This window comes from Tetranychus urticae, chromosome 3 (assembly GCF_039701765.1).
Source record: "Tetranychus urticae isolate SD_2017Ah chromosome 3, NJAU_TeUrti_SD_1.0, whole genome shotgun sequence".
NCBI lineage: Eukaryota > Metazoa > Arthropoda > Arachnida > Trombidiformes > Tetranychidae > Tetranychus > Tetranychus urticae.
Genome location: NC_142960.1, coordinates 16,873,555 through 16,901,104, shown reverse-complemented (window position 1 = coordinate 16,901,104; position 27,550 = coordinate 16,873,555). Strand labels below are relative to the sequence as shown.

General features: G+C 33.1%; 4 protein-coding genes across 6 annotated transcripts in view; 2 read left to right on the top strand and 2 right to left on the bottom strand.

The window, feature by feature from the left end:
* LOC107362973 (G protein-coupled receptor GRL101-like) overlaps positions 1-13,738 on the bottom strand; it is a 48,719-nt gene extending 34,981 nt beyond the window's left edge. Inside the window, exons 1-9 of the mRNA XM_015930129.3 lie at positions 12,437-13,738; positions 11,845-11,961; positions 11,307-11,432; positions 9,147-9,245; positions 8,954-9,094; positions 1,829-1,969; positions 1,179-1,307; positions 994-1,104; positions 556-936 (exon numbers count right to left, since the gene is read on the bottom strand). Of these exons, the coding sequence (XP_015785615.2) occupies positions 556-936; positions 994-1,104; positions 1,179-1,307; positions 1,829-1,969; positions 8,954-9,094; positions 9,147-9,245; positions 11,307-11,432; positions 11,845-11,961; positions 12,437-12,764 (1,573 nt within the window). The 5' untranslated portion in view covers positions 12,765-13,738. The remainder of the gene's footprint in view (positions 1-555; positions 937-993; positions 1,105-1,178; positions 1,308-1,828; positions 1,970-8,953; positions 9,095-9,146; positions 9,246-11,306; positions 11,433-11,844; positions 11,962-12,436) is intronic.
* A 474-nt stretch (positions 13,739-14,212) lies between these two features.
* On the top strand, positions 14,213-18,055 carry Rpn2 (Regulatory particle non-ATPase 2). Of its 2 annotated transcripts, none has more exons than XM_015930290.3 (4): positions 14,213-14,370; positions 14,609-14,881; positions 14,984-16,138; positions 16,200-18,055. In XM_015930290.3, exons 2-4 carry the CDS (start codon positions 14,629-14,631, stop codon positions 17,933-17,935), a joined length of 3,144 nt encoding a protein of 1,047 aa, XP_015785776.2. In that variant the 5' UTR covers positions 14,213-14,370; positions 14,609-14,628; the 3' UTR covers positions 17,936-18,055. The 2 variants fall into 2 exon arrangements, with proteins under 2 accessions (XP_015785776.2, XP_015785775.2); XM_015930289.3 differs by having other exon boundaries at positions 14,606-14,881.
* LOC107363120 (elongation factor 1-delta) lies at positions 18,004-20,029 on the bottom strand. Of its 2 annotated transcripts, XM_015930292.2 has the most exons (6): positions 19,909-20,029; positions 19,297-19,443; positions 18,787-18,883; positions 18,504-18,719; positions 18,309-18,431; positions 18,004-18,220 (listed from the first exon to the last, which is right to left on the bottom strand). In XM_015930292.2, the coding sequence occupies exons 1-6, from the start codon at positions 19,981-19,983 to the stop codon at positions 18,066-18,068; spliced, it is 813 nt and encodes a 270-aa protein (XP_015785778.1). In that variant the 5' UTR covers positions 19,984-20,029; the 3' UTR covers positions 18,004-18,065. The 2 variants fall into 2 exon arrangements, with proteins under 2 accessions (XP_015785778.1, XP_015785779.1); XM_015930293.3 differs by lacking the exon at positions 19,297-19,443.
* Positions 20,030-21,180: 1,151 nt separating this feature from the next.
* Positions 21,181-23,545, top strand: LOC107363119 (flavin-containing monooxygenase 5). The gene is made up of 5 exons (XM_015930291.3): positions 21,181-21,546; positions 21,654-21,891; positions 21,977-22,101; positions 22,319-22,874; positions 22,944-23,545. Exons 1-5 carry the CDS (start codon positions 21,280-21,282, stop codon positions 23,303-23,305), a joined length of 1,548 nt encoding a protein of 515 aa, XP_015785777.2. The 5' UTR covers positions 21,181-21,279; the 3' UTR covers positions 23,306-23,545.
* Positions 23,546-27,550: the final 4,005 nt, after the last annotated feature.

Here is a 27,550-nt window from a genome sequence, read left to right as displayed (position 1 = left end):
AAGAACATGAGAATCTAGATTGAGAATTGAAACTTTCAATTTACATTCCCAAGATAATTTTACCATCCAATTTGATATGGAAACAAATAATATTCTTATTACAGCAAAATATTCTGTTATTACTGCTGATCCCGGGTTAATAAAGACAAATGTTTTCACAGAAAAATAATAATGGCAATCAACAATTGAATTTAAATTGCGCTTCTATCAATTGTTTCCATTAACGATCCATTTCAATTCTCTGAACAATAAAAGCTTCTGCAATGGTCTTTGATTGATAAAGTGCTTGCCTTCAAATTGAATAAAGTGATTGAATAAAAGGTAAAATTAAAAGAGAAGAACATGAATTTCAATTAAAAAAAGTCAAATTGTTATTAAAGAATCTGAAGATGTTTGATATTTTCATTGGATTGTGTCTTCGAATAGATGCTTTTATGCAAAGTTGTAGTTGATTTGGTTTTGTTTGCATTGGAATAAAATTGTTGATCGTTTAATAAACAACTTGTTTACTTGATTTGATTGGATTGAATGATTAATTGAATGCAATTTACTTACGACAACCTTCTTCGTCTGTCCAACTGCGAAGACAATCAATCTTTTTATCACAGACTAAAGATGAATGAACACAAAATGAGTTGGCACATTTAATTGAATTAGTTGGACAAATGTAATCGGAACAATTAACCAAATGAGATCCATCTGAACAAGAATCTCGTCTGTCTTGAGTGACCAAACAACGATTAAGTAGCTTAATGCATTGACCATTTTTACAGGTGTATTCAGTTAATGGATCACATTCAGGTGGATTCGACTTATAATCACAGTAAGCTTCATCAGACCCATCCAAACAGTCCTCAGTATAATCACACCAAAAGCTGCGTTTAACGCATTGACCTGATGCACATTGAACCCAATCATCAGGACAAGGATAATTTTCTGGTAAATGCAAATCAATTAAAATGCGAAACACAGCAAAGTAAACCAAAAACTTACGACAATCCAGTTCATCCGATTTGTCAAAGCAATCAATCTTTGAATCACAACGCTTATCGAAATCAATACACTGTCCATTCTTGCACTGAAATTTATCACAAGGTTCAGAGACTGGAAAGAGATCATGAAAAATTGTAACAAACTTTTCGAAGCCCAAAGTTGAATGCAATTCTGAGTTTACTTACAGCAATCAAGTTCATCTTCACCGTTTAAACATTCAGGAATAAAGTTACACTTTAATGAAGCTGAAATGCACCGTTCCTCAGGACACCAAAAGCCATTTCCAAAAGTTTCACATTTCTCTTTGGTTATTCCTGGAAAAGGGAAAAGTGTTGAGAATTTAAAATGAACGCAATTGTGTAAACAGTTGTCAGTGATGGAACTGTGAATAGCCATGAAAAGAACTGTTAACAGGAAATTGATGGAACATGGAGAATATGAAAAGACTGAATAAGTGAACAAAAGTGACTTTGATTCAATTCAATTTTACTCTGACGTTTGAAATTTTGTTTCAACCTTAAATTTTATAATTGCTGGTTTTATTGAATAACCAAAATGCTCTTTACACAATTGCAAGTTAATTGAAGTCTAGTCTTTCATCAAAGTTACATGCATGAATAATTTATGCGAATTTCCATTGAAAGTTTTCCACCATGAAAATGAAGGAGAAGATGACTTTTGACTGAGAAAAGCTCAATGAATTTCTGGTTAACTTTACAAAGAATCTTATCAATCTTTCCATCAGCTTTTCTTTTCATTTTCACATCGAAGTCAAATTATCCAAAACGAAATGGGAATTTCTGATTGACAAACGGAAATTCATGTTGAAACTCACCACATCCGTATTCATCAAGTGCACCAGAATATGCATCATCATATGGACAGTTGGAAATGTTGTTACAAATGCTGTCAATTGTAACACAAGGACCATCCCATGGACAAGCGAATGTAACATTTGTATTGCAAAACTTGAGACCTGAAAATCGAAGATGAAAAAAGTGAAAAACAAACATTAATTGCGTGCTTCGGGTTCGACAAAACAACTGAACAGGGAATGAATAAGTTGTTTGATAAAGCGTGATGAAACTAATCAATAACAATAAAAGGAGGAAAAGTAAGATTGTTCAAATTGAATGGTTCATCAAACAAATTGATTAACCATGGAAATGGTTTTGAAGTAAATCATAAAAAAGCCTTTTAATGCTCATCATTATCACCTTCAATGAGCCACTTTGACAGACTTGAGACAAAATTTGATCAAAATTTAAGGTTAAAGTGTAAACTGATGTTCACTTTGGGAGTGATTTTGATCACTTTGTCAATGTAACAATATTTAATGATGAAATTCCTTTACAACAATAATGATAAAAGGATGTTCATCAGACAATCCATTTTGTGTTAATAACTCCAATCAATTGATTGTAAATATGTTTAGTTATTGGAAAAATGATGAAAGGAATTTTGGAAACATTGTTTGGTTTTGAAGATGTAAAGGGAATCGATGATCATCCTCATCATCGTCTCATTTTTACCTTTTACATCGTTTATAATGACAATGTTTTACTTGCTTTCGTTTCTTTGAGTTGCAAGTTTTTGCTTTCTTCCGGTTGGAAATGCATTATAACCTCATGTAAAGAGTAATTAATGAATAGCAAGAATAAATATCTTTTCATATTTACAGAAGTCTTAAGGCACATAATGCAATAATAATAAAAATCATAAGCATGAGTAAAATGGCAATAAGAGTGTGTACAAAGTAAAGCTTCAATGGGTTTACAAACAAACGTGGGAAGTAAAACAAGGTATAAGGTTTTTATTGAAGGTTTGGTGGTGAATGGATCAACCTTTTGTTCCGAATAAACATTTCATCTTTTCATTATAAAAATATTCATTTACTTGGAACAAAAGGGAAAAATTTATTGCACAATTATTGCTTATTCATGTTCTTCAAGGATTCACATTACACTGAAATGGAATTGGAAATTTCCAAGTTCATTTTGAGGCGCTTTTCAGAGTCAAATGATCTTCTAATAGTTATATAAAGCTCGATATTTGGAGATCAAGATCGAGCAGAGATCGAGTTTAATCTATTGGAGTTACAAAAGCGATTCATTCATTATTGCGCTCTCAAACACTTTTCTAATTATATAATCAACTTTTATCTTTTTTTATTCGATCTATTTCTTGCAGAACTTGAGATATTTTTTCTGTATAATCGATGGCTTCAATAGCAAAGTTAATTCATTTGTAATTAGCCTTTTCTTTTGCTCTGTTTTAAGCAAATTAAGAAGATTATCATGAAGATGGAACTAAACTGTTGCATTTGGATGTGGAACTCAATATATTTTATTTTAAATCAATGCCTTCATGGATACTTTTCATGTATTTGTTTCAACAAACTCTTTACTTTAGATGCTAATTGGTTCGAAGGTTGATGAAGGTTGCACAGGTTTGCTTGAAAAGTTGGTCAAACTAAAGTTTTGCAGAAAATGATTCTTAATAGCAGCTTAAAAGACTTCAAAATGATTGTTACAAAGCTTATCCATAACTTGTGGTTGGGCTGGTTCATTCAAAACTAATTTCTTTAACTTTCATTACAACCAAAACAAGCCATTTTCTTGCAATTAACTCGCAACGAAACAACTCGATGATTGAGATTGAACTTTAGACAACTTGACAATGCGATTCTTCAGTGTCCATCTTAATTGTAAGAGCATTTATAAAGACAAATTAGTTGAATTTTAAGCTCTTGAAGAGTAAGTGTTTAGAGTTTAAACGCGAAATGAAATCTTCGAGTTTGGAAGATTCGTTTTCCTTTTGAATATCATTCGTAAATAATGTGTGTGTTTATGTTGCAACTGTGAATTGACAAGCATGAAAATGAAAAGATATGAAGGAACAGGGAATCTACTTGATGAACAAAAGTCTAAATGAACAAGATGTTTCAGTGAATATTAGTTTTTCCTTTTTCTTCTTCTTTCTTCTCTCAGACTTCTTTCAAGTACAGAGAACAGAATCATCTGAAGATGAGTTTGTTAACTTAACAGGAAACAGGAGAGAAGAGAAAGAATTAGATTCAAGGTTCTTATTAGAAAGAAGAAGATGAAGAAGATGAAGCAATATCATAAGACAGGTCAAAGAAGTTTCAAGATATTTGGAGTCAAGATAATCTCTGTCAATTACAGTTTGTGCCATCAATTTTGGTCATCGGATTAGGAATGGATGGCGATGATGAAGAGAAGGCTGATTCCATTGGAAAGGTTGCTCATGAAAACTCACTCATTGATTGCATCAAACATTGAACTTCATCTATTACCTAAACCTAAACTAAAATAATAGAAACTTTAAAAACTTCAACCAATGAGTTAGTGATACAATCCAAGATTAACTTTCCAACTATTCTCATGGCAATTATTTTGAAACAATTTAACGACAATTATCTTCGATTTAAAAGCAAAATGGAAGCCAATTAATGCTAAAAGATCCAAAAACTCGAACCAAAACAATCGAAACACAAATAACAATAAATCGAAACTTTTTCGATACAAAGTTTAACCTCTCGAAGTACTTCAAATTTTTCATCGAATGCTTTTGATCTCACAATTTCATATCGACACATATCTTGCCTGTCTAAGAACAAGTATTTTGTGGACAATTTTTCGAATCGAAAATTATTGCAAATCGACTTTCAATGTAATGATTAATAAAAGATCTTTTTTCCTTGGCATCAGTTTAACCGATTTTATGATAACTTTCATGGTTACACTGAGATTTGATGTTTCAGTTTAAGATAATAAATTTAACTTTATGTTTAAAGGTCAATCCATTTTAGCATTTTAGTGCCAAATCGATCGTAAAGTTTCGTATTGAAATTAGTTCGATCCTGATAAACATTTCCTTTCACACTTGGTGAACTGTTAAACATTGTAAATAAATTACCTTCTTTTGATGCCAACAATGATCAAGGATTTGGTTAAAAATAACGATTTGTTGCAAGCTATTTATGGTAAAAATGATAAAGTAATTCTGGTTCGTGAAAGTAATAATGAGAAAAAAGTGAAAGCGAAATGGCAAAATTGAATTTACAAAGTTTCCTTAAAAGACATTTTCCTTTACTTTATGCTAAAAGGTAAAGTCCATTGTTAGTCAGCCAATTTCAACTGATATTTCCTTTTCCCTACAATTTCATCCAGACTCTGTTCAACCTTAACAGATAAAGATTCTGTCGCTTCAACTGTTCAAGTTTCAAAATTAACTTTTCATGAAAACTCCATTTCATAGAAAATTTCGCAAACTTTAAAAGATTCATTTTCCTTCTCAATTTAATCACCTTTTCCAGACATAATTCAGTGATTGATTCGCAAAACAAGAACAAGTTTAAACAATTGAACATTTCAACATAAAAGCGTAAACATTTTCATCGTTGGGTGAGTTACTCGGAGAAGCAGATTAACAATGGAACGGGTAAACAAGCGTAAAACATTAAAATGTCAAGTTTTCCTTTTTGTTTCAGGATAAGAATTTTGAATTTCTAAAAGGATAAGAATGAAGATAATGGAAGCTTTAAAGGTAGATGATGAAGAGAATCAAGTTTTCAAGATAAAGTGGAAAAAGATGTTTGCATGTGATGAGTGAAGCCAATTGTTGTATTGGAAAAGATTATCAAAGGAAAAGCATTTCAATTGGAAAAACAAAAAGATTCATTTTATTCAATATATTGTTTCGTTTCAGTTTACAAAATATTTAGTTTTTTCCGTTGAAAGGAATTTCCATGTTTGGCAAAAATAGTTTCAATAAGATTAACAGATTATCGAATAATATTAATAACTCATTTCGAATGGTTTATTGAGTTTTCCTTGATTTATCATTATTATCAAATTGCCTTCAACTGGGAGTTGAAACTATCATTTCGATTCTCATCTGGGAATTGATAATAGATTTTGCTTGAAACGTCAAAAGCAATTGCTATGAGTAAACTAATATACATTTATATGAATAATCATGATTGATTCAAAGATAATTATTTTCATTATCAATAACTTTTCGTCTCTTCTTTTTTTTCGTTTCTCGTTTTTGGCACAAAATTCAAGTTCTTTTGTTTTTATAATGAATTCTCCATGTTGTTCAGTTGATCACATTTCCATTTTTATTCACTTGCAAGAATATCTTAATAAGAATATTATCTTTTAGTTTCATTATTTTCTTTCCTTTTTTTATTATTAATTTTGAAACATTTTTTCTGTCAACTTTTTCTCTTGACTCAATTGTTTAACTAAATAATGTCTTGAGCTTTGAAATGTTAAACAGATGAATTTAATTTTTCTGATGAAACATTGAAAGGGAAACATGAGAATTCATGATTGCTGAGTTTCATTTTGTTGGATGCATCATTATTTCACTGAAATAAGAATGAATAATCTATTTGGTGAAAGCCTCAAGGGTTATCCTTACTCAAGATAATAACAGTTATCTGTAGATGAAATTGTTTTCGTCTATCAGTTTCTTTATAATCTGTTTGGTCTTTTTTGCTCATTTTTTATTCGTTTCTATCAATTCAATTTTATATTCAAATGTGAATTTGATATAGATTGTTGTTGTATCATGTTAACGTGTTTTCAAAATCGTCTTGTAACCAAATCAGATCAATAAGAAAAGATGCTTTTTATTGCCATCAATTATGCATATGTGTTCAAGTGATTGATTGGTGATAAACAAATGCTGAATATTAAGTTTTATCGGTTGAAACAAAGTTACTTTTACAAGTCAATTTCGGTCTGGAAGATCACTCATTGGCTTTACAGGGGATACAATACTCGATCAAGTATTCAACTTAACATATTCCTCCTTCAAACAAATGACAACAGCAGAACGGAAAACATAAGTTAATTCGTTGGCTTTTTGGTCGATTAGCAGCTCAATTGTTTCGCTCAATCAATAATTCTCTAGGCAGAAATATTGTGTCGATATTGTGAATAACGAGTTCATAATCGAATCAAATGAGAGATTTATTAGCTTTACTAGCTTTGAGATCGACATTGAAAAGTTCATGTTTGTCATTGATGGTAGATGAGAGTTTGAAGGATTTGTTGAATTGCAGTAGATTATTGCTTGATCCAGCTTTAGATTTGATGAGATTAAATGAAGTTATAAATGCTATTGAGTATACGCATTCAGTTCATTTGCAATCTGTAACACTTTTAGTTCATCAAACTTGATAGCAGGTATATTCAAGTATTCTGTTACTATCAACATGCTTGAAGATATAAATTTACATGATCGACGAAAGATTCAAGTTTACAAAATCTATATTTATCTTGCTCGATAGAAATACAACAAAATTTTTGTGTTGCAATTTCATGCTTTAAGGTATTATAAATTTTTATGGTTATACATTAAATATCTTTACCTTGAAACCTCAATCAAAATGATTGAAAGAGATTCTTGATAAATGAATGATAAACGATTTATTATATATTAATAGATTATCAATTATTCATATTTTCGTGCAATTTCCTGTTTCGACTGAAAGAGTTTGAGTTATTCTTGTTGGAGTGCTGCAACACTCCAACTCCAACTCCAACATATAACTGTTACGAAAAACCTTATTTTTACGATTATAATATGGACAGTTAAAGACTGCGATTGATTCGAGTTGCTAACTAAAATCAGTTGAGTTTCGATTGGACTGTCTTAAAATCTTCGGTATTAGACATTCTCATTCTTCGATCCAAGGAAGCATTGACTTGGAATAAGATTTTTGATACATTCTTGATATAAAGAGAATCCAGTTGGTCACATGTTGAGACTGAATGGTAAACTCACCAATATGACTTGAATCTCAATCGAGTTGATAAATCTTTTGCCTCTCAAGAATTAACTATTTTATTAAAAGCAAAATTGCAATATACATTTATATCTAATGAAATCACAATATTGTGGTTTCACTTTGGTGATTGATCTTTAACTACAATATAAGCTATTATAAAGCCACAGTGAAACCAGTGAGAAAGCAACAAGAATGGTTCTGCTCAACGAATCCCAATGAACACCTTTGCTCGCAGATTAACCCATTTTGTCGGTTATCAGATCGAAATCATATAATTGAATCATTCGATTGAATGGCTTTCACTTGGACTATTGGTCAATATTGTCGTCTGGTTTCATTAGTTTGATAGTAAACTCGAAACTACATTTTTTTGGAAAAAAAACTTTATCATTGGAATCAGCATTCAATTCTTTATCCTTGAAAATACTTATGATGAAATCGAACCAGATTTTGCTCCATCCTACTTCGAACTATCATATCACATTATCAATCAAACACAGTTTTAAAGATCTGCTGTTTCTGTAAAGTGAAAGTCACAGTTCACTTTGTAATAAACAAAACGATTAAAGAAACTATTATTTTCGCAGTGAAATCGTTACAATGTTTACAGAAGACTGGATCATTGATTTTATCTGATAAATCATTTTCCCTTTTTTAATGAATTAAGTCATAAGTGAAAAATTCAGAGTCAAGTCTCACAGGAATTCCTTTCAGACAATTCATTATTCATGCTAACTCAGACTCTATTCTAATGACCTTACAAGGAACTAAATGAACGGTGAAAAGCGATTTACCAAAAATATTAATCTTGATGAATCGAAATTCATTTAATGGAAATATTTTTCTAAAAAATTGATGAAAACAAAGTTATTGAAAACCAATAGTTGTCACTGAGTTCAACCTAAAGTTGAATTTTTTCGATTTTTTGGAAAAACTCATTTTTACATAATTCATGACTAAAATCAATTCTACCTGAAAGGCTAACAGCTTTGAAATTGAAAAACAAAACTGTCCAAGTTTTCCAATCAATCAATCTCTTATCGAACTTTTGTTCAACCAAATTGTCACCTGAACCTGAACAATCTTACAAAACAGAAATGTGTAAACTCGAAAAATGAATAAAAAATGACTTACCATTTACTTGATGATAAAATTGTTTGCAATCAACTTCATCTTCACAATTATCGACACAATCACAAATTGTATTACAAACACTTGAACTGGGAATGCATCGAGTATTTGAACAGCTAAATTCATCGGAAGAACAATTTCTGCCTGAAAAGGATCGAAAAATTAATTCGAAGCTGAGATAAACTCGATTACATACAATGCAATTCATCGGCATGGTTCTTCGGACAGTTGACGTAACCATCGCACCAAACTGACTTGTGAGCTCGATTGCCATCACCACAATCCTTGAAGTGACCTTTCAATGGAAAACAAAAAATAGAAATTTGAACATCGAAATTAAAGGAAAATTGTAATCAATTCTGAACTGAGTTAAGCTGATGAAACGCATCCATTTAGGACTGTAATTAGATCAGTTGTTGATTCCAGTTTTGGATTAGAAAAAGTGTTGAACAATTGATTCTCAATGAGTGTGTCAACAAAGGATTAGCTTTGGATTTGTGTGAAAAGAAACAAAAAGGTTTACTTTTTGTCTCTCAAGATATTGATAATCATTTGTTTCCGTCATTAATCAATTGAATGAAACTCGAGAAGTGAAACAAGATTAGTTGAAAAGTTTGCGTTTATTGAATGAGATAATATCAGATTATTTGTGAGATTAACTGGAAAGCAGAAGAAAAGTAATATCAAATGAATAATCATGAATAAAACATTTTCATCATCCATTTCAGATTTTAATTGCCAGTGAAAACAATGTCAATCAATGTATGCAAAGAAACGAAACGAAAATTTTTTCCTTTTTATTCTTGCTAATTCATTCTCTTTTCATGTTAATCATGATAGGCTTTATTAAAGATTAATATCAAAGGTAATACAATATTTATGCTTCTGGATATTACCTGAACTTTCTGCCAATTCTGACGTGTTTATCCACAAAAAATTGTCATTCATTGTAACTCCAACTTGGATTATTTACACTAAACAATTGCTATTAAAATAGCTTCCAATCACTTGTCTAAACTCAATCTGATCAGAGTTTATTTGAATCAAGATTAAAGTTGATGTTAATATTTATAAAATTAATCGATTTTAATGTGACACAATTTAGATTAATATTTATTTTCATTGATTAAATGAGATTTATTTCTGTTCGTATTTGCTATCGATTGTCTTGGAGTTTAACTTATTGACTGTTCGTTTAGTTTGCATGATTGGTTTCAATGTAAATTGCTTAAAACTATTGATCCAAATAATGATTAACTTGATGAGTAAAGTTGATTATATTGTAATGAACAACCTATTTTTACATTGGAAAACAATTGGAATAAAAAAACAGAAAAATTGTGTTTTTCTTAACCTTTTCTGTCTCTTTTACAACTCATTTTATCCTCAACACTTAACTGGATTGAGTCCGTAATAGCTATACAAGAGTTAGTAGCTGATCCCAAAGGCCTGCATCTTCTTAGGTTAAAGCTACCTTCAAGGTCCGCCTCTAGTTGAACCCAACTAAGGACTTCGATTAGCACCAATAGTTGAAACCAAGTTGATTTATTCACCAAATATCAAAATCATAATTTCGATGACTGAAGTTGACTCGATTTTTATGGCGAGAATTGTGTGCTTGTTTGTCAATAGTCACAAACTTGTGTCTTAACCTTATTTCGACCTTTTGAACAAAGTCTGATAACTCAACTTTTCTGACCATCTAAGGATCCGATGAGATTCTCAGGATCCTCTCATGAATATGATTAGAATCTTAAACTCAGCAAATCACTTGACAATTCAACTTTAAACTCTTTACATTGAGTGGAATCATTTAACCCTAACTGAATCTCAAGGTGCCATATCATAAACTCTAGTTCATGCTGATAACTCCCACTCTAGTCACACTAATAAACAGTTCATTCAGTTCATCAGTCTTCCAAGTGATTTACTGTAAATTGAAGAGACAACAATAGACTGTTTTAATTTTGTATATTTAGATGACACTTCTTTACAATTTTCGATGTTTCTCAACCTCAGATTGCAAGATTTCGTGAGTTACTTTACATCATCATTGTTACAATAAATCAATGAAACATGAAAAAAGCTGTTGCAAATGTGTTTTTGATTGCTAAAGTTGATTCGATTGTGATAAAAAATTGATTTAAAGTTGAAAAAAACGTCATTTTATTCAGTTTTACCTTCACTCCCGCAGATAACTTTTGATAGCTTCTGTTGACTAAACAAGTTGAAAGGTTTAACATTGAATTTGAAATGTTTCCCAATTTAAATTTTCAGCTTCAATCCAAATGTAAATCAAAGCCAAATGAACAATTAACTTTCGTCAATTAGGTGAAAATCAATTGATTAAACTTACTCTTCTCATCACAATAGGCTTCATCTGATCCATCAACACAATCAACTTTGCCATCACAAACACGATACCCTTGAATGCATTGCTCGTTTTTACATCTAAACTCTTGATACCAACATTGACGAAAAGCTGTTAATCGAAGGAGAAAAAAATGTTAATCAATTTTCCCCATTTCCCAATTAATATCAACCTCAAGTTGATTGTTTCTCCGAGAACAATTTATGCAAATCAAACTCTTTTGGTTAACATTTTTAGTGATTTATTTTTAGCATTAAAATTAGCATTTTATCTTTAAACTCTAATGTTGATCAACTCTGAACAATTTAAAAACATTATTCTCTTTAAGATTCCTTTTTAATCAACAGGAAAACATGGAAAATAATTTAATCATTTTCCATACAAAATATAAAAATGGAAATTCGACAAAAAAAAGTTCTTCTCATTGAATAATTTTCGCCAAAATTGAACAAAGTTTTCTTCTGAAGAACTTTTTTGTTTCATTTCCATTTGACTTAAGATTACTTATTACTTGGTTACTTACTGCAATTTTGTTCATCACTTCCATCGCCACAATCGTCGACGAAATCGCAAACCCGATCGATGGAAATGCAAAAATGGTTATCGCACTTAATGTGATTCGATGGGCAAATGTAACTTTCTGTTGGAATTTTCAATCGAAAAAAAGAAAGAATTGAATTACAATTTCGTCAAAGTCGATATCAAATAACATCTTGATTGATTGGTTGGATTAATGATTAATATTGAGAATCGAGTGATTATCTGAATCTCTTCAAGTTGAAAGTAGAGTGAAAAAGAAGGGAAAAAAAGAGGAACAAAAATTTCGAAAACCATTTTCCACTTTGCATAATGTCCAAATGGCATTAAAAAATGATGATTCAGTTCCATTTAAGGATTTTAAGTGTAACAGTCTTTGTCCAACATTCAAAATGAATGGACATTCAGTTTATATCCAATTGAGTTTCAGTGAAGTAAAAGGTCAACAAAAGTAAAAACCTTTTTGAGATGCAAAAAAAGCTTTTCAATTTTCAGGCGAAAAATATTTTCTTTTCTCTAGATTATCGGTTAATCAACAGTTGATTGACTGTTAAAAGGTTGATTAATGGTTTACTTACCACAGTTTAGCTCATCTTGACCATTAGAGCAGTCACTTTTGGTATCACATCGAAGCACATCTTCAATACAAAGATCATTACATCTGAATTCACCCGAAAGACAAATTGTTTCATTATTTGTATCAAATTCACTTTCCATTGGGTTGATCATTGAAGCATCTTCAACTAATGCTGTTGCTGTTGTTCCTTGGCTTGTTGTTGATGGTGTTGATGGTGAGGTTAATGATGTTATTAAATATTGATCTGAGGTTGTTGAACAATTTAATGAAACAATTGGGTTGATTAAAGAGGCAAGAAAATAGTTTAACAAGAGTGATGAGTAAAACATAATTTAACATAAACACATGTGAAGTTGGACAACAGCTTGAAGCTTGAATTTGCTGTTGACAGCACAAAAAGCACAGCAAATTATTAATCAACAATCAACTTGCTTTCAGATTTAATAATAAGATATTAATGAGAATCACAGAGAGTCAAAGGTTAACAAATGATTATACAATTAGACAATAATTTGTGGTAATAACAGTCACTAATGGAAAATATGCTTCCATTTATATTGCTAATTATGAACAACATCAACATGTTGATGGTTGGTCAAGGTATAAGATCCAGTTTAATCAGTAAAAATGGTCACTTGAGATGTTCACTTAATCACTATTTTCATTTTTATTTCATCCTTTTCATGGTTAAATAATGTAATATCAATTGACACACAATTAAATGTTCAAAGATGACAAATATTATTAAAGACAAATATATTAAACATGTGATAAATTACATCAAATTATGTATTGACAGTCACAAAGTGGATCAAATAGACTGTTGATTTATGGAGCAAATTTTGGGTTAAAGATGTTTTTGTTGAAGCGTTTCCTTTAAATGTAAAGATTTTGATTTTTTGGGTAAAATTTTGGGTTCATTTTGTAATTTTGTGATATTGAGACAATTTTTGGTACTCTTTATGATTTTGTTGGAAATATTGGTTACTCTGGTTTTGCTGTTGGTTTCTGGTAAAGGTTTCCAGAAGCTTTTGGTTTTACGATTTTGGTTATTCTGGTTTCATGGTAATTTTGGGTAATCAAAAGTTGGACATTGAACAGTTGACAATATGGATGAAGATCAACAAGTTGAGTATAAAATTGTTTTTTTGGTTGCAATTTGATTCTTTATCACATAACTATTGATTTTTACGGTTCAACATTTGTAAACATTTAATTTATATTTGGTTATATCGCTCAATGTAAATCATTTGCGTTTTTGTTGTTACTTTATTGTTTGCGATTTTTGTAGTTATTTCAATGAATGGAAAGTTCATACTGAATAGTTTCCACAATTGATTCAACATTTTTTTCTTGTTCATGAAAGATCATGCGCTTTCTCATTATCTAGTTTAACTTATAACATTTTACCTCATCATTTGTCCATCTCATTGTGGTCAAGGTGGAAAGCTGATTGGACAAAATGTTAATAATTATGGTTATTAGTTGAATTGGTTAAGTGATTATTTAACTTGATTTTGTCTTTGATTTTACTCTGAAATCATTTGGAAAGAGTCGTTTGATTGGTTTAGAGGGAAAATTTATTTTAATTTAAATTCTTTATTTGAATTGATTGAGATTTCTGTCCAGTTTAATTGTGATTAGTTTATAATTTTAAAACAATTTTTCTGTCTTCAATAAATGCGCTTTAAATTGCGAGCTTTTAAAGAGAGTTGTTTTGGGTTTCTTTTCCCTGTCGCCATCTATTGAACTAAAATTTCTTGCTTTGTCATTTGGTTTTATGAGAGATCAGCTTTTTATAAAACATCTTTCATTCATCTTACATGATCAATTAATTGTCGTTAATAATTTTGATTGTTTGAATTGTTTAGTTTTATAATTTTATCATCTGATCCGTTAATTAACAACATCAACAATTGTCACTTTGATTTTCAGGTAGGTCATTGTTGCCATTGATTCTAGTTTACTCCTAGTGTTATGGAAGAATCCCTTTCTTTCCTGCCTTCATTAAACCTTAACTTTCCTTGAGTGTTTTTTTCTCCCGGTTGCTTCTCTTTTCTTTCTTTGGTGTTTCTCCACCGGCTTGGTGTATATTATCACATTTTTGTTAATCTTGTACTAATTAACCTGTTTCATTTTTTCTCGGTTCCAATTCTGTGGTACAAACAAGAAGTCTGTTGAAGTTAATCAATCATGGCTCTCACCATGCACCCCAAGATGAAAATTACCTCTGCTTCTGGAATTATTTCACTTTTGGAAGAGGACCGACCTGAACTTAAAAGTTTCGCCCTTTCCAAGCTCAATGATATTGTTGATGAGTTTTGGGCTGAGATTTCTGAAGTGATTGCGAAAATCGAAGTACTCTATGAAGACGAGAGCTTCAATAAAAGAAAATTGGCATCTTTAGTCGCTTCCAAAGTTTATTATCATTTAGGATCTTTTGAAGGTTAATATAAACGTTTCTCATGGTTTTAACCCACGGCTTTCCTTTGTAAATTTGTTATTGTTTCAAAAAAACCGACTAACTCTCATTCTTCTCATATTTCAGACTCTCTTACCTACGCATTAGGAGCTGAGGATCTTTTTGATGTCAATGATGATTCTGAATATGTATCGACTATTATTGCGAAATCAATTGATCATTATACAAAATTGAGGATTAAAATGATTACTACAAGTGATGGAGATAAAGTGCAAATTGATCAAAGGCTTGAAGATATCGTCAACAGAATGTTTAAAAGATGTTTCGATGATAATCAGTTCAAACAAGCCATTGGTATAGCTATGGAAACAAGACGAATGGATATTTTTGAACGGTCTATTCTAGAATCTGACAATGTTACAGCTATGTTAGATTACGCCTTCCGTATAACTATGTCAATGGTTGAGAATCGTCATTATCGAAATGATATTCTCAAGATTTTAGTCAAAATATACAAAAATTTGAAAACTCCAGATTACGTCAACATGTGTCAGTGTTTGATATTCTTAGATGATGCTCAATCCATCGCTGATGTTTTAGATAAATTAGTAAGAGAAGATGAAACCAGCTCTCTTATGGCTTATCAGATAGCCTTTGATCTTTACGAAAGTGCAACGCAAAATTTTCTCACACGAGTTTTACAAGCTATTAGGATAACAGCTCCAATTCCATCACTGGTTGGACCTCCACAAAAAGCAAAAAATGATAAAGATGAATCTAAAAAAGAAGAACCCGAGCAAATGGATACTGATCAAGTTGACCAAAAAGATCAAGCGTCAACATCAGCAGAACCTGTCAAAGAACCTGAAGTTGAGAAGGTCAAAAAAGAAGATCTCAAAGGAGGTGATGCTTTGCGTCAAGAAAGATTAGAGAAACTAGCCGTTATTTTAAGTGGTGAAACCACAATAGAACTTGAACTCCAATTTCTAATTCGTAACAATCATACAGATATGCTGATTTTAAAGCACACTAAAGATGCTGTTAGAAATTCAGTGTGTCACACTGCAACTGTTATTGCTAATTCAATCATGCATTGTGGAACTACAAGTGACCAATTCTTGCGAGATAATCTCGATTGGCTAGCCAGGGCCGTAAACTGGGCTAAATTCACAGCTACTGCAAGCTTAGGAGTTATCCATAAGGGTCACGAAAAGGAGGCCTTGCATTTAATGCAAGCTTATTTACCTAAAGATTCTGGACCTGGCAGTGGATATATCGAAGGTATGTTGATATACAGAAGTCAAATTTACCGTATTTTATTAATCTACTTTTTTCTTTTTAGGTGGTGGTCTATATGCTTTAGGTCTTATTCACGCTAATCACGGGTCTAACATCACTGATTATCTTCTCAGCCAATTGAAGGATGCTCAAAATGAAGCTACTCGTCATGGTGGTTGTCTCGGTTTAGGGTTAGCAGCAATGGGTACAAACCGTCAAGATGTTTATGAACAACTCAAATTTAACTTGTATCAAGATGATGCAGTTACCGGTGAAGCTGCTGGAATAGCTATGGGTCTAGTTATGTTAGGCTCTAAATCTCCTTCCGCCATCGAAGACATGGTTGCCTATGCTCAAGAAACTCAGCATGAAAAAATTCTCCGAGGTCTTGCTATTGGTATCAGTTTGACAATGTTCGGTAGATTAGAAGAAGCTGACACTCTCATCGAAAGTTTGTGTCGTGACAAGGATCCTCTTCTTCGTCGATCGGGTATGCACACCATTGCCATGGCTTATTGTGGTACGGGTAATAACGAAGCCATCAGAAAGTTACTTCACATTGCTGTTAGTGATGTCAATGACGACGTTCGTCGAGCTGCAGTCGAAGCAATTGGTTTTCTTCTTTTCCGAACACCAGAAAACTGCCCTAGTGTTGTCTCTCTTTTATCAGAAAGTTATAATCCTCATGTGCGTTATGGTGCTGCTATGGCCTTGGGTATTTGCTGTGCAGGTTCAGGTAACAAGGAAGCTATCAGCCTGTTAGAACCCATGGTAAATGATCCAGTTAATTATGTTAGGCAAGGAGCCCTAATTGCTTCAGCTTTAATCTTGATTCAACAAACTGAATCATTGTGTCCAAAGGTAAAAGAATTCAAAAACTTATACGCCAAAATCATCTCTGACAAGCATGATGATGTTATGGCCAAGTTTGGCGCAATCCTAGCCCAAGGTATTATTGATGGAGGTGGACGCAATATGACAATATCATTACAATCACGAACCGGTCACACTAATGTACCAGCTGTTGTTGGTATGCTAGTTTTCACACAATTCTGGTATTGGTTCCCATTGACACATTTTCTGTCTTTGAGTTTTGTTCCAACCTGCATAATTGCCTTGAACTCAGATCTTAAAATGCCCAAATTAGAGATAAAATCAAATGCAAGGCCTTCACATTACGCATATCCTCCACCTTTAGAAGAGAAGAAAGAGCGAGAAAGAGAAAAGGTAACAACCGCCGTTCTTTCGACGACAGCTAAACACGCAAAGAAAAGGGAAGCCAAGGAAAAGGAAAAAGAAGAAAAAATGGAAGTTGATGAATCAAAGGATAGTACGAAACCAAATGAAAAAACCGGTACATCATCAAGCATAACATCCACATCAACCACTACCACAACCCCTGCATCAACTTCAGATAAAGGTGAAAAAGAAAAGGAGAAAGAGAAGGAAAAGGACAAGGATAAAGAGAAGGAGAAAGAAAAGGATAAAAAGGAAACTGAAAAGAGTAAAGAAAAATCCAAGGAGAAGAGTAAAGATGAGGAAAGAAAATCTGAGCCCAGTTTTGAAATATTAAGTAACCCTGCAAGAGTGATAAGGCAACAATTGAAAGTCATTTCTATACCTGAAAATGCCCGTTATAGGCCTCTTAAAGACTTAAGTATTGGTGGTATTGTGATGATGCGTGATGTAAGAAGTGAAGAACCAGTAGAATTAGTTCAACCTGTTGCTGCTGGTGGACCTAAGGTTGAAGAAGAAAAAGAACCCGAACCTCCAGAGCCTTTTGAATACGTCGAAGATTAAATTTGAACCAAGTTTAATGAATAATTAAAAATTTTCAAAACATAAATTAACTTTTTTTCGGAATAAAATTTAATTAACCCTAATTTGCTTTATTACCAATAAAAATCAATTGATACATAATTGAGTGCGTTTAGATCTTATTGAAAGCTGCTATATCAACACTTTGAACATAGTCGGAAAATTCCTCGATTTGTTCTTGAAGCTCTTCAATGCTGACTTTTTCGTCCTCCACGACACAGACAATTTGTAATTTCTTTACTCCATAAGCGATTGTTACCAATTTGGCTAAAAAGGTAAAAAGAAAGTGTTAGACGTTAGCCAAATTAGATGGAAAGAAAGGATAATAAGAGTCTGAATATGGAAACATTCTTACAAGATCCCCATAGAAGACCGTCTTTTTCAATGGAACGGACAGCTTTCTCCATTTCTTCCATGTTTGTTTCATCATCCCAAGGCTTAATATCCAATACGACGGATGATTTTGCGATTACTTCAGCTGTAATAAGATAGAAATCATTAGACATTGAGATAAAAATTAGTTGGATTAGCGTGTATGATCAAAATTTACCTTTCTTCTTCTTCTCAACTTTAACTGGGGCTACTACGGGTTTCTTTGGTGCATCATCATCACCGAAAAGATCTAAATCATCATCGTCATCATCAGCAACTGGTGCTGACTTGGCAGGGGCGGCTTTACTCTTAGCTGGTGCTGAAGCTGGTGCTGGTGCACAAGTACTGCATTTAATTTCTAACGAGGCTACACGTTTAACTAAGTCTTCAAAGGCTGTAAAAATAAAAATAAAATGATATTAGTGATATTGATACAATGATTTAGTGTAATAACAATTTACCTTTCTTAATCTCTCTATTTTCAACTTCTAAGTCAGCAATTCGTTGGACAAGAGCGTTTTGAGAAGCATTGCTTTTAGCATCACTAGCTGAATAAGTCTATTGGAACAAAAAGCTTATCATAATTAGTGAAAAGAAACAATATTGGTTAAGAAAATAAAATTTGTCAAGAAATAAGCAGTTTTGGTGGTAAAAAATAAGCAAGAAAAGAATCTTTAACTTATTAAGTAAGAGATAGGCAGCAAGATTTAAAGGTTTAGTGGCAACAACAAAATTGTTAAATCAGGTGATCAGGTTAGAAAAAATTAAATTAGTATCAAGGTGAAAAAGGTTATATTGAAGCAAGGATCAACTTTCCATGCAATTGATATGAAAATGAATGAAAGAAAAATATATATCAGGCAGGTAGATTGATAAAATTTGATGGATTGAGTGATACATTCCAGTGTCATATTTGGATGGTTGGTTGGTTGGTTGGTTAGCGAATAACGTGATTAAGGAGTGTTACTCACAGAGTTGAGAGAATTTTGAATAAAATGTCGAACTTTGTTAATCTCACTGATAAAAGGATTCTCTTGATGCTGGTTAATTGCTTCCTTGCTGGTAGTAGAAGTAGTAGACTGTTTTGCTAATACTGAGCCATCTCTTGCTTTTTTACCCTAGGAACAGTTATACAACACAACAGACAAGCTTGTTGATTTAACTCACATACTAAAAAATTAATGGCAAATCAAGTAAGAAAAAGATTGTTACAAGAGAAACAATGTTTTAACATTGATATAGCCAAAGTCTGTCGACTCTTTTTTTCAATGGTCATGGTGTTTACATAATTATCAATGAGAAACTTAAAGAACTGACTGAGCATTTGTCAAAATTAAAAAGCAGCAAAGATGCCAACTAAACTGTATAAAAAGACGCCTAATCAGAGATACATTAGTCAACACCATTATCATTAATAACAAATGAAAGACCAGGTGTCAAATAAATAACCAAAGAGTAAAAGTCATCAGATCCGAATCAACATAATATCTCATGTGGCAAACCCGGCTTACCGACTCAAGTTGATGCAGCATTAAGAATAATATGTAAAGACAAGAATAAATATCATTTTAGATTTGTCTTACCTGTCCAGAGAAAAAGCGTGACTCTGCTTCGACATAAAGACTTCGATCAATCCAAACACGTTCTGGGACATACATGATGAAAAGGTTTATTTGATTAAAAGACTAATAAATAACTAGAAGAGATGATTATAAATGAAACAATTTCAGTCTTAATAGGACAGGATTCTTAGGAAATCCGGAAACGTGGTAAATGGTTATATAAAGTAACGGCAGATGGAGATACCTTTAGGTAACTTTAATTTTGCTAACTTTTTTTATTTACATCAAGACACTTCAATTGTAATCATTGGAATTTAAATTGTAAACATTAACTTAAATTCATGGTTGTTGATTCTTCAGAGCCATCCAGACTAATCTGTTGTAACAAGTCTTTACCTCTACATAATCTTATTACAAAAATGGATAACATCTTCAAATGATTCAATCTTTAATGAACAAAAATGTCTAATGAGATATCTTTTACCCTAAGAATAAGCTCTTAATGCTCTTTATATTTATGTTGTTATTAAATTTTGTTTTTCCGATTTGGCAACAAAAATTTCCATCGTTAACTCACCTTATAAATTCCTAAATGTACAAGTTAAATCAATGAAACATGCGATTCTGTAAAGTGTTTTCTTATTATTAGTAGAAGAGTTGGAAAATGAAATTACATCCATTCATTCAAACATCACCATTGTATCAATCATTGAGTTAGTTATTTTGAATGAGATGATTATCTTAGCCTTGACTGATTGACAGGATAATTTGTCTCCATGTTTTCTTGAGATGCCTTCCATTATATTGAACAAGGAAAAAATTGAAATAATAGTTGAAATTGAATTATTTATCGAAGGCCAGCGATTCAAAAGATAATGCCTTTAGAACATTCAATTAGAAGAAATTTATCCAACAAGAATTATGTAATCGAGTCATAGGTACAGGATAGGTTTAGGTTTAAATTGAGGTAAAACCAGATTGTTGCTATCAGAGGTTTGAGATAATCAACAGTCCAGATATTATAGTTATTATTAATGTTGGCTGAATAAGTTGGAGATTTTGCGTCTTTTTAGTCAAATCAATAGAAAGCAAATTTTGAACAGCTCTTCAATGAAATCCACTTTTGTATTATATCAATTATATCAAAGTGCTCAAGTGTTTTCAAGCATCCATATCAAAATCGAAGATCATTGACAACATTCTTGGATTTTAACCTATTTCATGTCGATGCATATGATTTATGATAAGAAGTCTTTACGTGGATAGCAATCCTAATTAGCAGTCAGAGAGTTGAGCCTTTCGAGTTTAGTTGATCAAGTGTCTTGTGTCTTCAATTGCGTCTCACTTTTAACCAGATTAGAAACCAGAATTTGTTTCCTTCAAACGTCTAAGATGGCCAATGTTAAATCAATTGCTGTGATTGGTGCAGGTGCAAGTGGACTAACGGCAATCAAACAATGTGTCGAAAATGGTTTCAATGTAACTTGTTTTGAAAGGACAGAGATTTTTGGTGGACTTTGGAGATATCATGATGACGATATTGATGGAGTTGCTTCTGTCACTAAAACCACAATTATTAACACATCTAAGGAATTGTCAGCCTTCTCTGATTTTCCACCACCAGATGATTTCCCAAATTTCATGCACAATCGTTTAATGGTAAGTTTAACCGTCCATCTCAATGTAATCTTTGATTTTTCACACCAAAACAAATCTCTGTTGGGACCAATAGAGTCAATAATCTGTTTACCATTCTGTCATTACAGTGGAAATACTTCGAAATGTACGCTAAGAAATTTAATCTTAACAATTATATTAAATATAAACATGAAGTTAAAGCGATTGCTAAGTCATCCGACTATGAAAAGACTGGTCGATGGTTGGTCAAGTATGTAGACGATGAGGACAATGAGATAGAGGAGCAATTTGATGGAGTAATGATTTGCACCGGTCATCATGCAACACCACATGAGCCAAAATTTCCCGGACAAGATAAATTCCAAGGTAAATAATTTGATACCAGTGTAAATGCTCACATTATCAGAATTATAAATAACCATTTGCCAATTTTTATTCCAATATTGTACAGGCACAGTAATCCACAGCCATTCTTTCAAGAATGCAGACAAATATTTGGATCAAAAAGTTGTTGTGGTCGGTGTTGGTAATTCAGGATTAGATATCGCAACTGAATTGGGACGAATAGCTTCACAGGTATAATTAATCACATTTTATTAAAATAAACAAATAAAATTGTATGGAGTTAAAATTAGCCATTTCAATTCAATGGCGCATTAAAATTGAAAAAGCGCATAACAAAAATGATCTAAAAGCATAAAAAGCATAATCTTAAACAATGGATCATATGATCGCCATTGAGTTAAAAGCTTAAACTGTTAATTAATAATGTTGATGTTAATTTTTTTCAAAGGTTTACCTTTCAACTCGACGAGGCACTTGGGTTGCCAATCGGACTTTCTTAAAAGGCCTTCCATATGACTTTTGTATCAACTCTCGATTAATAAACACCATTGCTGGTTATTTCTCTCGTCCATGGAATTATCTTATGGAAACAGTTTTGGACATTTATTTTGACCATGAAGCATACGGTTTGAAACCTAAACATCGTCTCTGTGGTCAACATCCTGCAATTCAAGATGAGCTGGCCAATTCAATAATGTCTGGACGTATTTTAGTTCGTAAAAATATCAAGTGCTTCACTGAAAAAGGAGTCATCTTTGAAGGGTCTAATGAAGAAATAGCTTGTGACACAGTTATTTTGGCAACTGGATATAAAATTGGGTTTCCATTTATTGATCCATCAATCATTGATATTGTCGATAATCGGGTTGAACTGTATAAAAATGTTTTCAACCCTCGCCTGGAGCACCCTCATACTTTAGCTTTCATTGGGTTGATTCAACCTTTAGGAGCTATCTTTCCCATATCAGAAATGCAGAGTCGCTGGTTTGCCGGTTTAATGAAAGGTAAGTTGACTCCAATTGCTGACATAATTTTATAACTTTCTATTCCTTTATTTACTATGTGTTTATTAGGCCAGTTCAAGCTTCCACCAAAAGATAAGATGATATCAATCATGAAAATGGATAATGAAGCTCGAGACAAACTTTTCTATGCAAGCCCAAGAAACACAATTGAGGTTCATTGGATACCCTACATGGACGAAATCGCTTCTTTCATCGGCGCTAAACCCAACATGACTAAACTGGCATTAACTGATCCAGTTCTTTGGTACAACTGTCTATTAAAACCTTGTGTTTCATACCAATATCGTCTCAATGGTCCAAACCCATGGGAAGGAGCCAGACAAGCTATTCTTGAACTGGACAAAAGATTATACGCACCTTTAAAGATTGAAGATACCGACCAACCAAATGGAAAAGTGCGAGCTGGTTAAATTACAATTAAATCTTTGTTATCCGAACCAACAATTAATGCCTTGCAGTTGATATCGCCGTTTTGGTTTTTTGATACAAGATGACAACAGTGATGACTTGTTTGAAAAGCGCGGTTGGCTCTTTGGTTGACTCAGATTTCAATGTTTTCATAATGTGATTTTACCAAAGACCAGAACAATTATTACAGTAGCTAATTAAATGTCACATTAAAATTGACTTGCTTTTCTATGCAATTATAACATTTTCTAGTTATGATTCATTCGTAATCAATTGTGAGCAAAATTGTGATTTACGATTTCCCAGAAACAAGCGACATTTTGATTGGAAATAATTCTCATGTAGTAAAAGCAAAATACAAATGTTTATGGACGGTTACAGTTGACGCATTAATTGTAACAGCTTATCATGAAAGAAATCTTGAAGATGCTTAAACATTTCAAGTTAATGCTTGTAATTGCTACTTCAGGTTGACTCATTTCATTGTATAAATTATCAATTGACGAGCTTTTTTATTAATTTGTTCCGGTAACTTGTTTGAATTGCTTTAAATGTGATAGAAAAGCCAACATCTATTTCCTTACAATTGAATCATAACATTAACAATGATGAACTTACCTGTAAGTAATAGGTTTTATTGCTCACGATCACTCAATAATTTACTAATAAGTTTAACCACAAATCGAATTGCTTTTAAATCCAGAATAATCAATCAAATCAAATAATCTAACTTAAAAACAAGAAGCTTCGGTTGAATTTTAAATTCAATTTTACAACCATTGCAATCTAATTTGCTGACTTAATTGTTCAGAATCAATATCAATGAATATCAAAAATCGGTTCAAAAGAAAAGCATAAAGGTTGAACAATTTAGAATTATGTTTCACCAAATTGATTTCTTGTTTGAACAAACTGAATTATCAATTAATAAAATATTAATCAATTTTGCCAAACCTTAAAATCCTTTTAACATTAACCTTAACCAGCTGATAATTGGTGTTTAATAATCAATTTGATCACAATTTAAGTTGCTAAAATTAAAATCAAAATCGTTAACCTTAACCTTATGATTTATTAATTGGTTGAGATGTTCAAGAATCTCCAATCATTAAATTTAAACAGAATAAAATATTTCAAACAATTATTTTTGCTAATTCAAGTGGAAGCAGAATCAGATTCTCAATAAGATCAAAATCGGAAATTTGATGGACCACTGTTAGAGTTGGACCGACTTTAGGTTCACTTCAAGGGTACGGATAATGATGAACATATAAGGGTTTATTGTAATAGGTTTGAGTGTTATGTTACAAGTGTGTGTTGGTCATCAGTATGATGAGACTTTATATACATGTGACTGAAAGTCACTCAGAGGACAATGTTATTACCACATACGTTTGTAAGGGTTACAATACATGCGGGGGAAGATACAAATGAGGGAAAAGATTGGTTGCATACTCTCACACCCTCCCTCACACCAAGCCTAGACCTTTCACGAATCTCTCATGCTTGACTCGCGCTAATGCCTTGGTCATTATGTCAGCCACCATGTTCTCGGTTGATAGGTGCTGAATCCTTATCTTCCTCTCCTCGACTTGCTGACGTACGTTATGTACTCGTATTCCAATATGTTTCGTTTGCTTATGGAATAATGGATTCTCTGTTAGTTTCATCGCTGACGTGTTGTCACTGAACAGAGTCACTGGCTCCATTACTAACTCCGGATAACCGACTTCATTGATTAGCTGCTTGAGGTAAGTCACCTCATTGGTTGCGTCCGAAATTGCAGTATACTCGCTCTCTGCCGTACTTTGCGCAACAATGCTCTGTTTCTTCGAGCCCCAAGCTATACTCGCGTTTGACAGTTTGAACGTATAGCCGGAGTGACTTTTCCTATCACGTTTATCTGCAGCCCAATCAGCATCGACGTATCCAGTCAGTACATTTCCATCAGTACGTCTGAAGACTAAACTTTTATCAGCAGTCCCTTTTAAATATCGTAGGATGCGTCTTGCAGCATTCCAATGTTCAATATGAGCCTCCTGATTGAACTTCGCTAATCTGTTTACAGCATAACTTATATCTGGTCTTGTATTCAATGAAATGTGAAGTAAGCTTCCGATTAAACTTCGGTACTTCTGTGACTCAACTCTATCACATTTCCCTTCACAGACTTCTAGGTTTAGATTGACCTCCATAGGCGTAGCAACGACTTTGCAATCTTGCATCTTTTGAGCTTCCAATAGCTTGTTTATTGCATAAGTCTGTGATAACCTGATTTCATCTAAGGAGTCTCTCTTGATCTCTATACCTAGGATGTAATTAGCTTTCCCTTTATCTGAGATATCGACTTCTTTAGCTAATTTTTGCTTAACGACTTCTATAGTGACTTCGCTCGGTGAAGCGATCAGTAAGTCATCTACGTATACAGCAATCATGACTTTACTACCATTAATGTTACCAGTGTAAATACATCTCTCAACTTCACTTCTCTTTAACCCAATTGAAGTGAGAATCTCATGTAACTTTTTGTTCCACTGTCGACCACTTTGTTTGAGTCCGTAGAGAGATTTATTCAATCGACAAACATAATCCGGGTGACTTTTGTCAACGTATGCATCCGGTTGTTCCATATAAATCTCCTCTTCCAATTCTCCATTCAAATACGCTGTTGAGACGTCAACTTGATGGATATGATATCCTTCTTGGACACAAATCGCAAACAGAATCCTCAGTGACTCCGGTCTGACTGTTGGTGAGTAAGTCTGGTTATAGTCTATTCCAAACTTCTGACTAAAACCCCTTGCTACAAGTCGTGCCTTGAACTTGTCTACCGTTCCATCTTGTTGGTATTTCACCGCGAATACCCAACGTGACCCAATTGATCTCCTCTGACGCGGGAGTCGCACCAAGTCCCAAGTCTTCTTCTGTTCCAAGGATTCCATTTCTTTATCCATGGCTTCTCTCCATTGCTCAGCATATTCCGAAGATAATGCTTCCTTTACATCTCGCGGAATTGCAATCTTAGAGTCTTTGATCACGGATAACCTTGGGGTGACTCCCTTATGTCTAGTATCGTATCTGTGATCATAAGGAGTCTCTGCTCTCAGAGTCTTCACCTTCTTGGATCCTTTAGGTCTACCTCTTTTTCTTGGGATACTCTCTTGGTTTTCACTGACAATGAGTCCTGATGATGATTCACCCCTATCTGCATCCTCAGCAGATCTTTCATCATCTTCGTAAGAGAGGTCAATTTCTTCTTCTTTTGTTTCATCTACCAGTTCATCTTCACTGACTTCCTCATGCTCTGAAACATTCTCCAATGTAACAGTAGGAACTTCAAACTGGGTAGGGGTGACTTGGCTAGGCTCGATGAATCGTACGTCTCTACTGTATTCAGTCTTCAAGGAAGTGAGGTCTAACATACGGTAACCTTTAGTGGTATCCCCGTATCCAACCAATACCATCTCTCTTCCTTTTTCTTGGAACTTGTGACGACCTATCCGTTTGTTTAATACGAAACCTTTCAACCCAAATTCTTTCAGGTGACTTATATCTGGTTTCTTCCTTTTAAACAACTCAAACGGAGTGACTGACTCGTTGTTTTTGTTAACAACATGGTTACGTATGTACGCAGCGTACGAAACTGCCTCAGCCCATAGACGTAGGTCTAACTTTGCATCTGATAAGCAAGTCCTTGCCATTTCCACCAACGTCCGATTTATCCTCTCTGCAACACCATTCTGTGGTGGAGTATACGCACAGCTTGTTTCATGTCGTATACCTTGAGCTCTGAACACCGACTTCAATTTGAAGTACTCTCTTCCTCCGTCAGTCCTTAAAGTCATCAACTTTTCTCCTGACTGACGTTCTGCTTCCTTCATCCAAGTCTTCACTACATCAACTGCTTCATCCTTAAACTTCAAAGGGTAAACCCACACATACCGTGAGTAATCATCCACGAAAGTGATGAAGTACTTGGCACCACCATAGGAAGCTGTAGCAATAGGCCCACACAAGTCTGAGTGTACCAACTCCAGACGTTTCGTTGACTTTGATTGTGACTTTTGAAATGGCGTCTGTGCTATTTTACACTTCGCACATGCCTCACATGGTTTGAATGACCTTATGTCTGTCCTTAATCCACTGACAGAATTATTCTTAACCATCTTCTCTATGTCTTTAATGTTGAGATGTCCAAGTCGTTTATGTAGGACATTCACATCAACAAATCTATCAATTATTGAAGC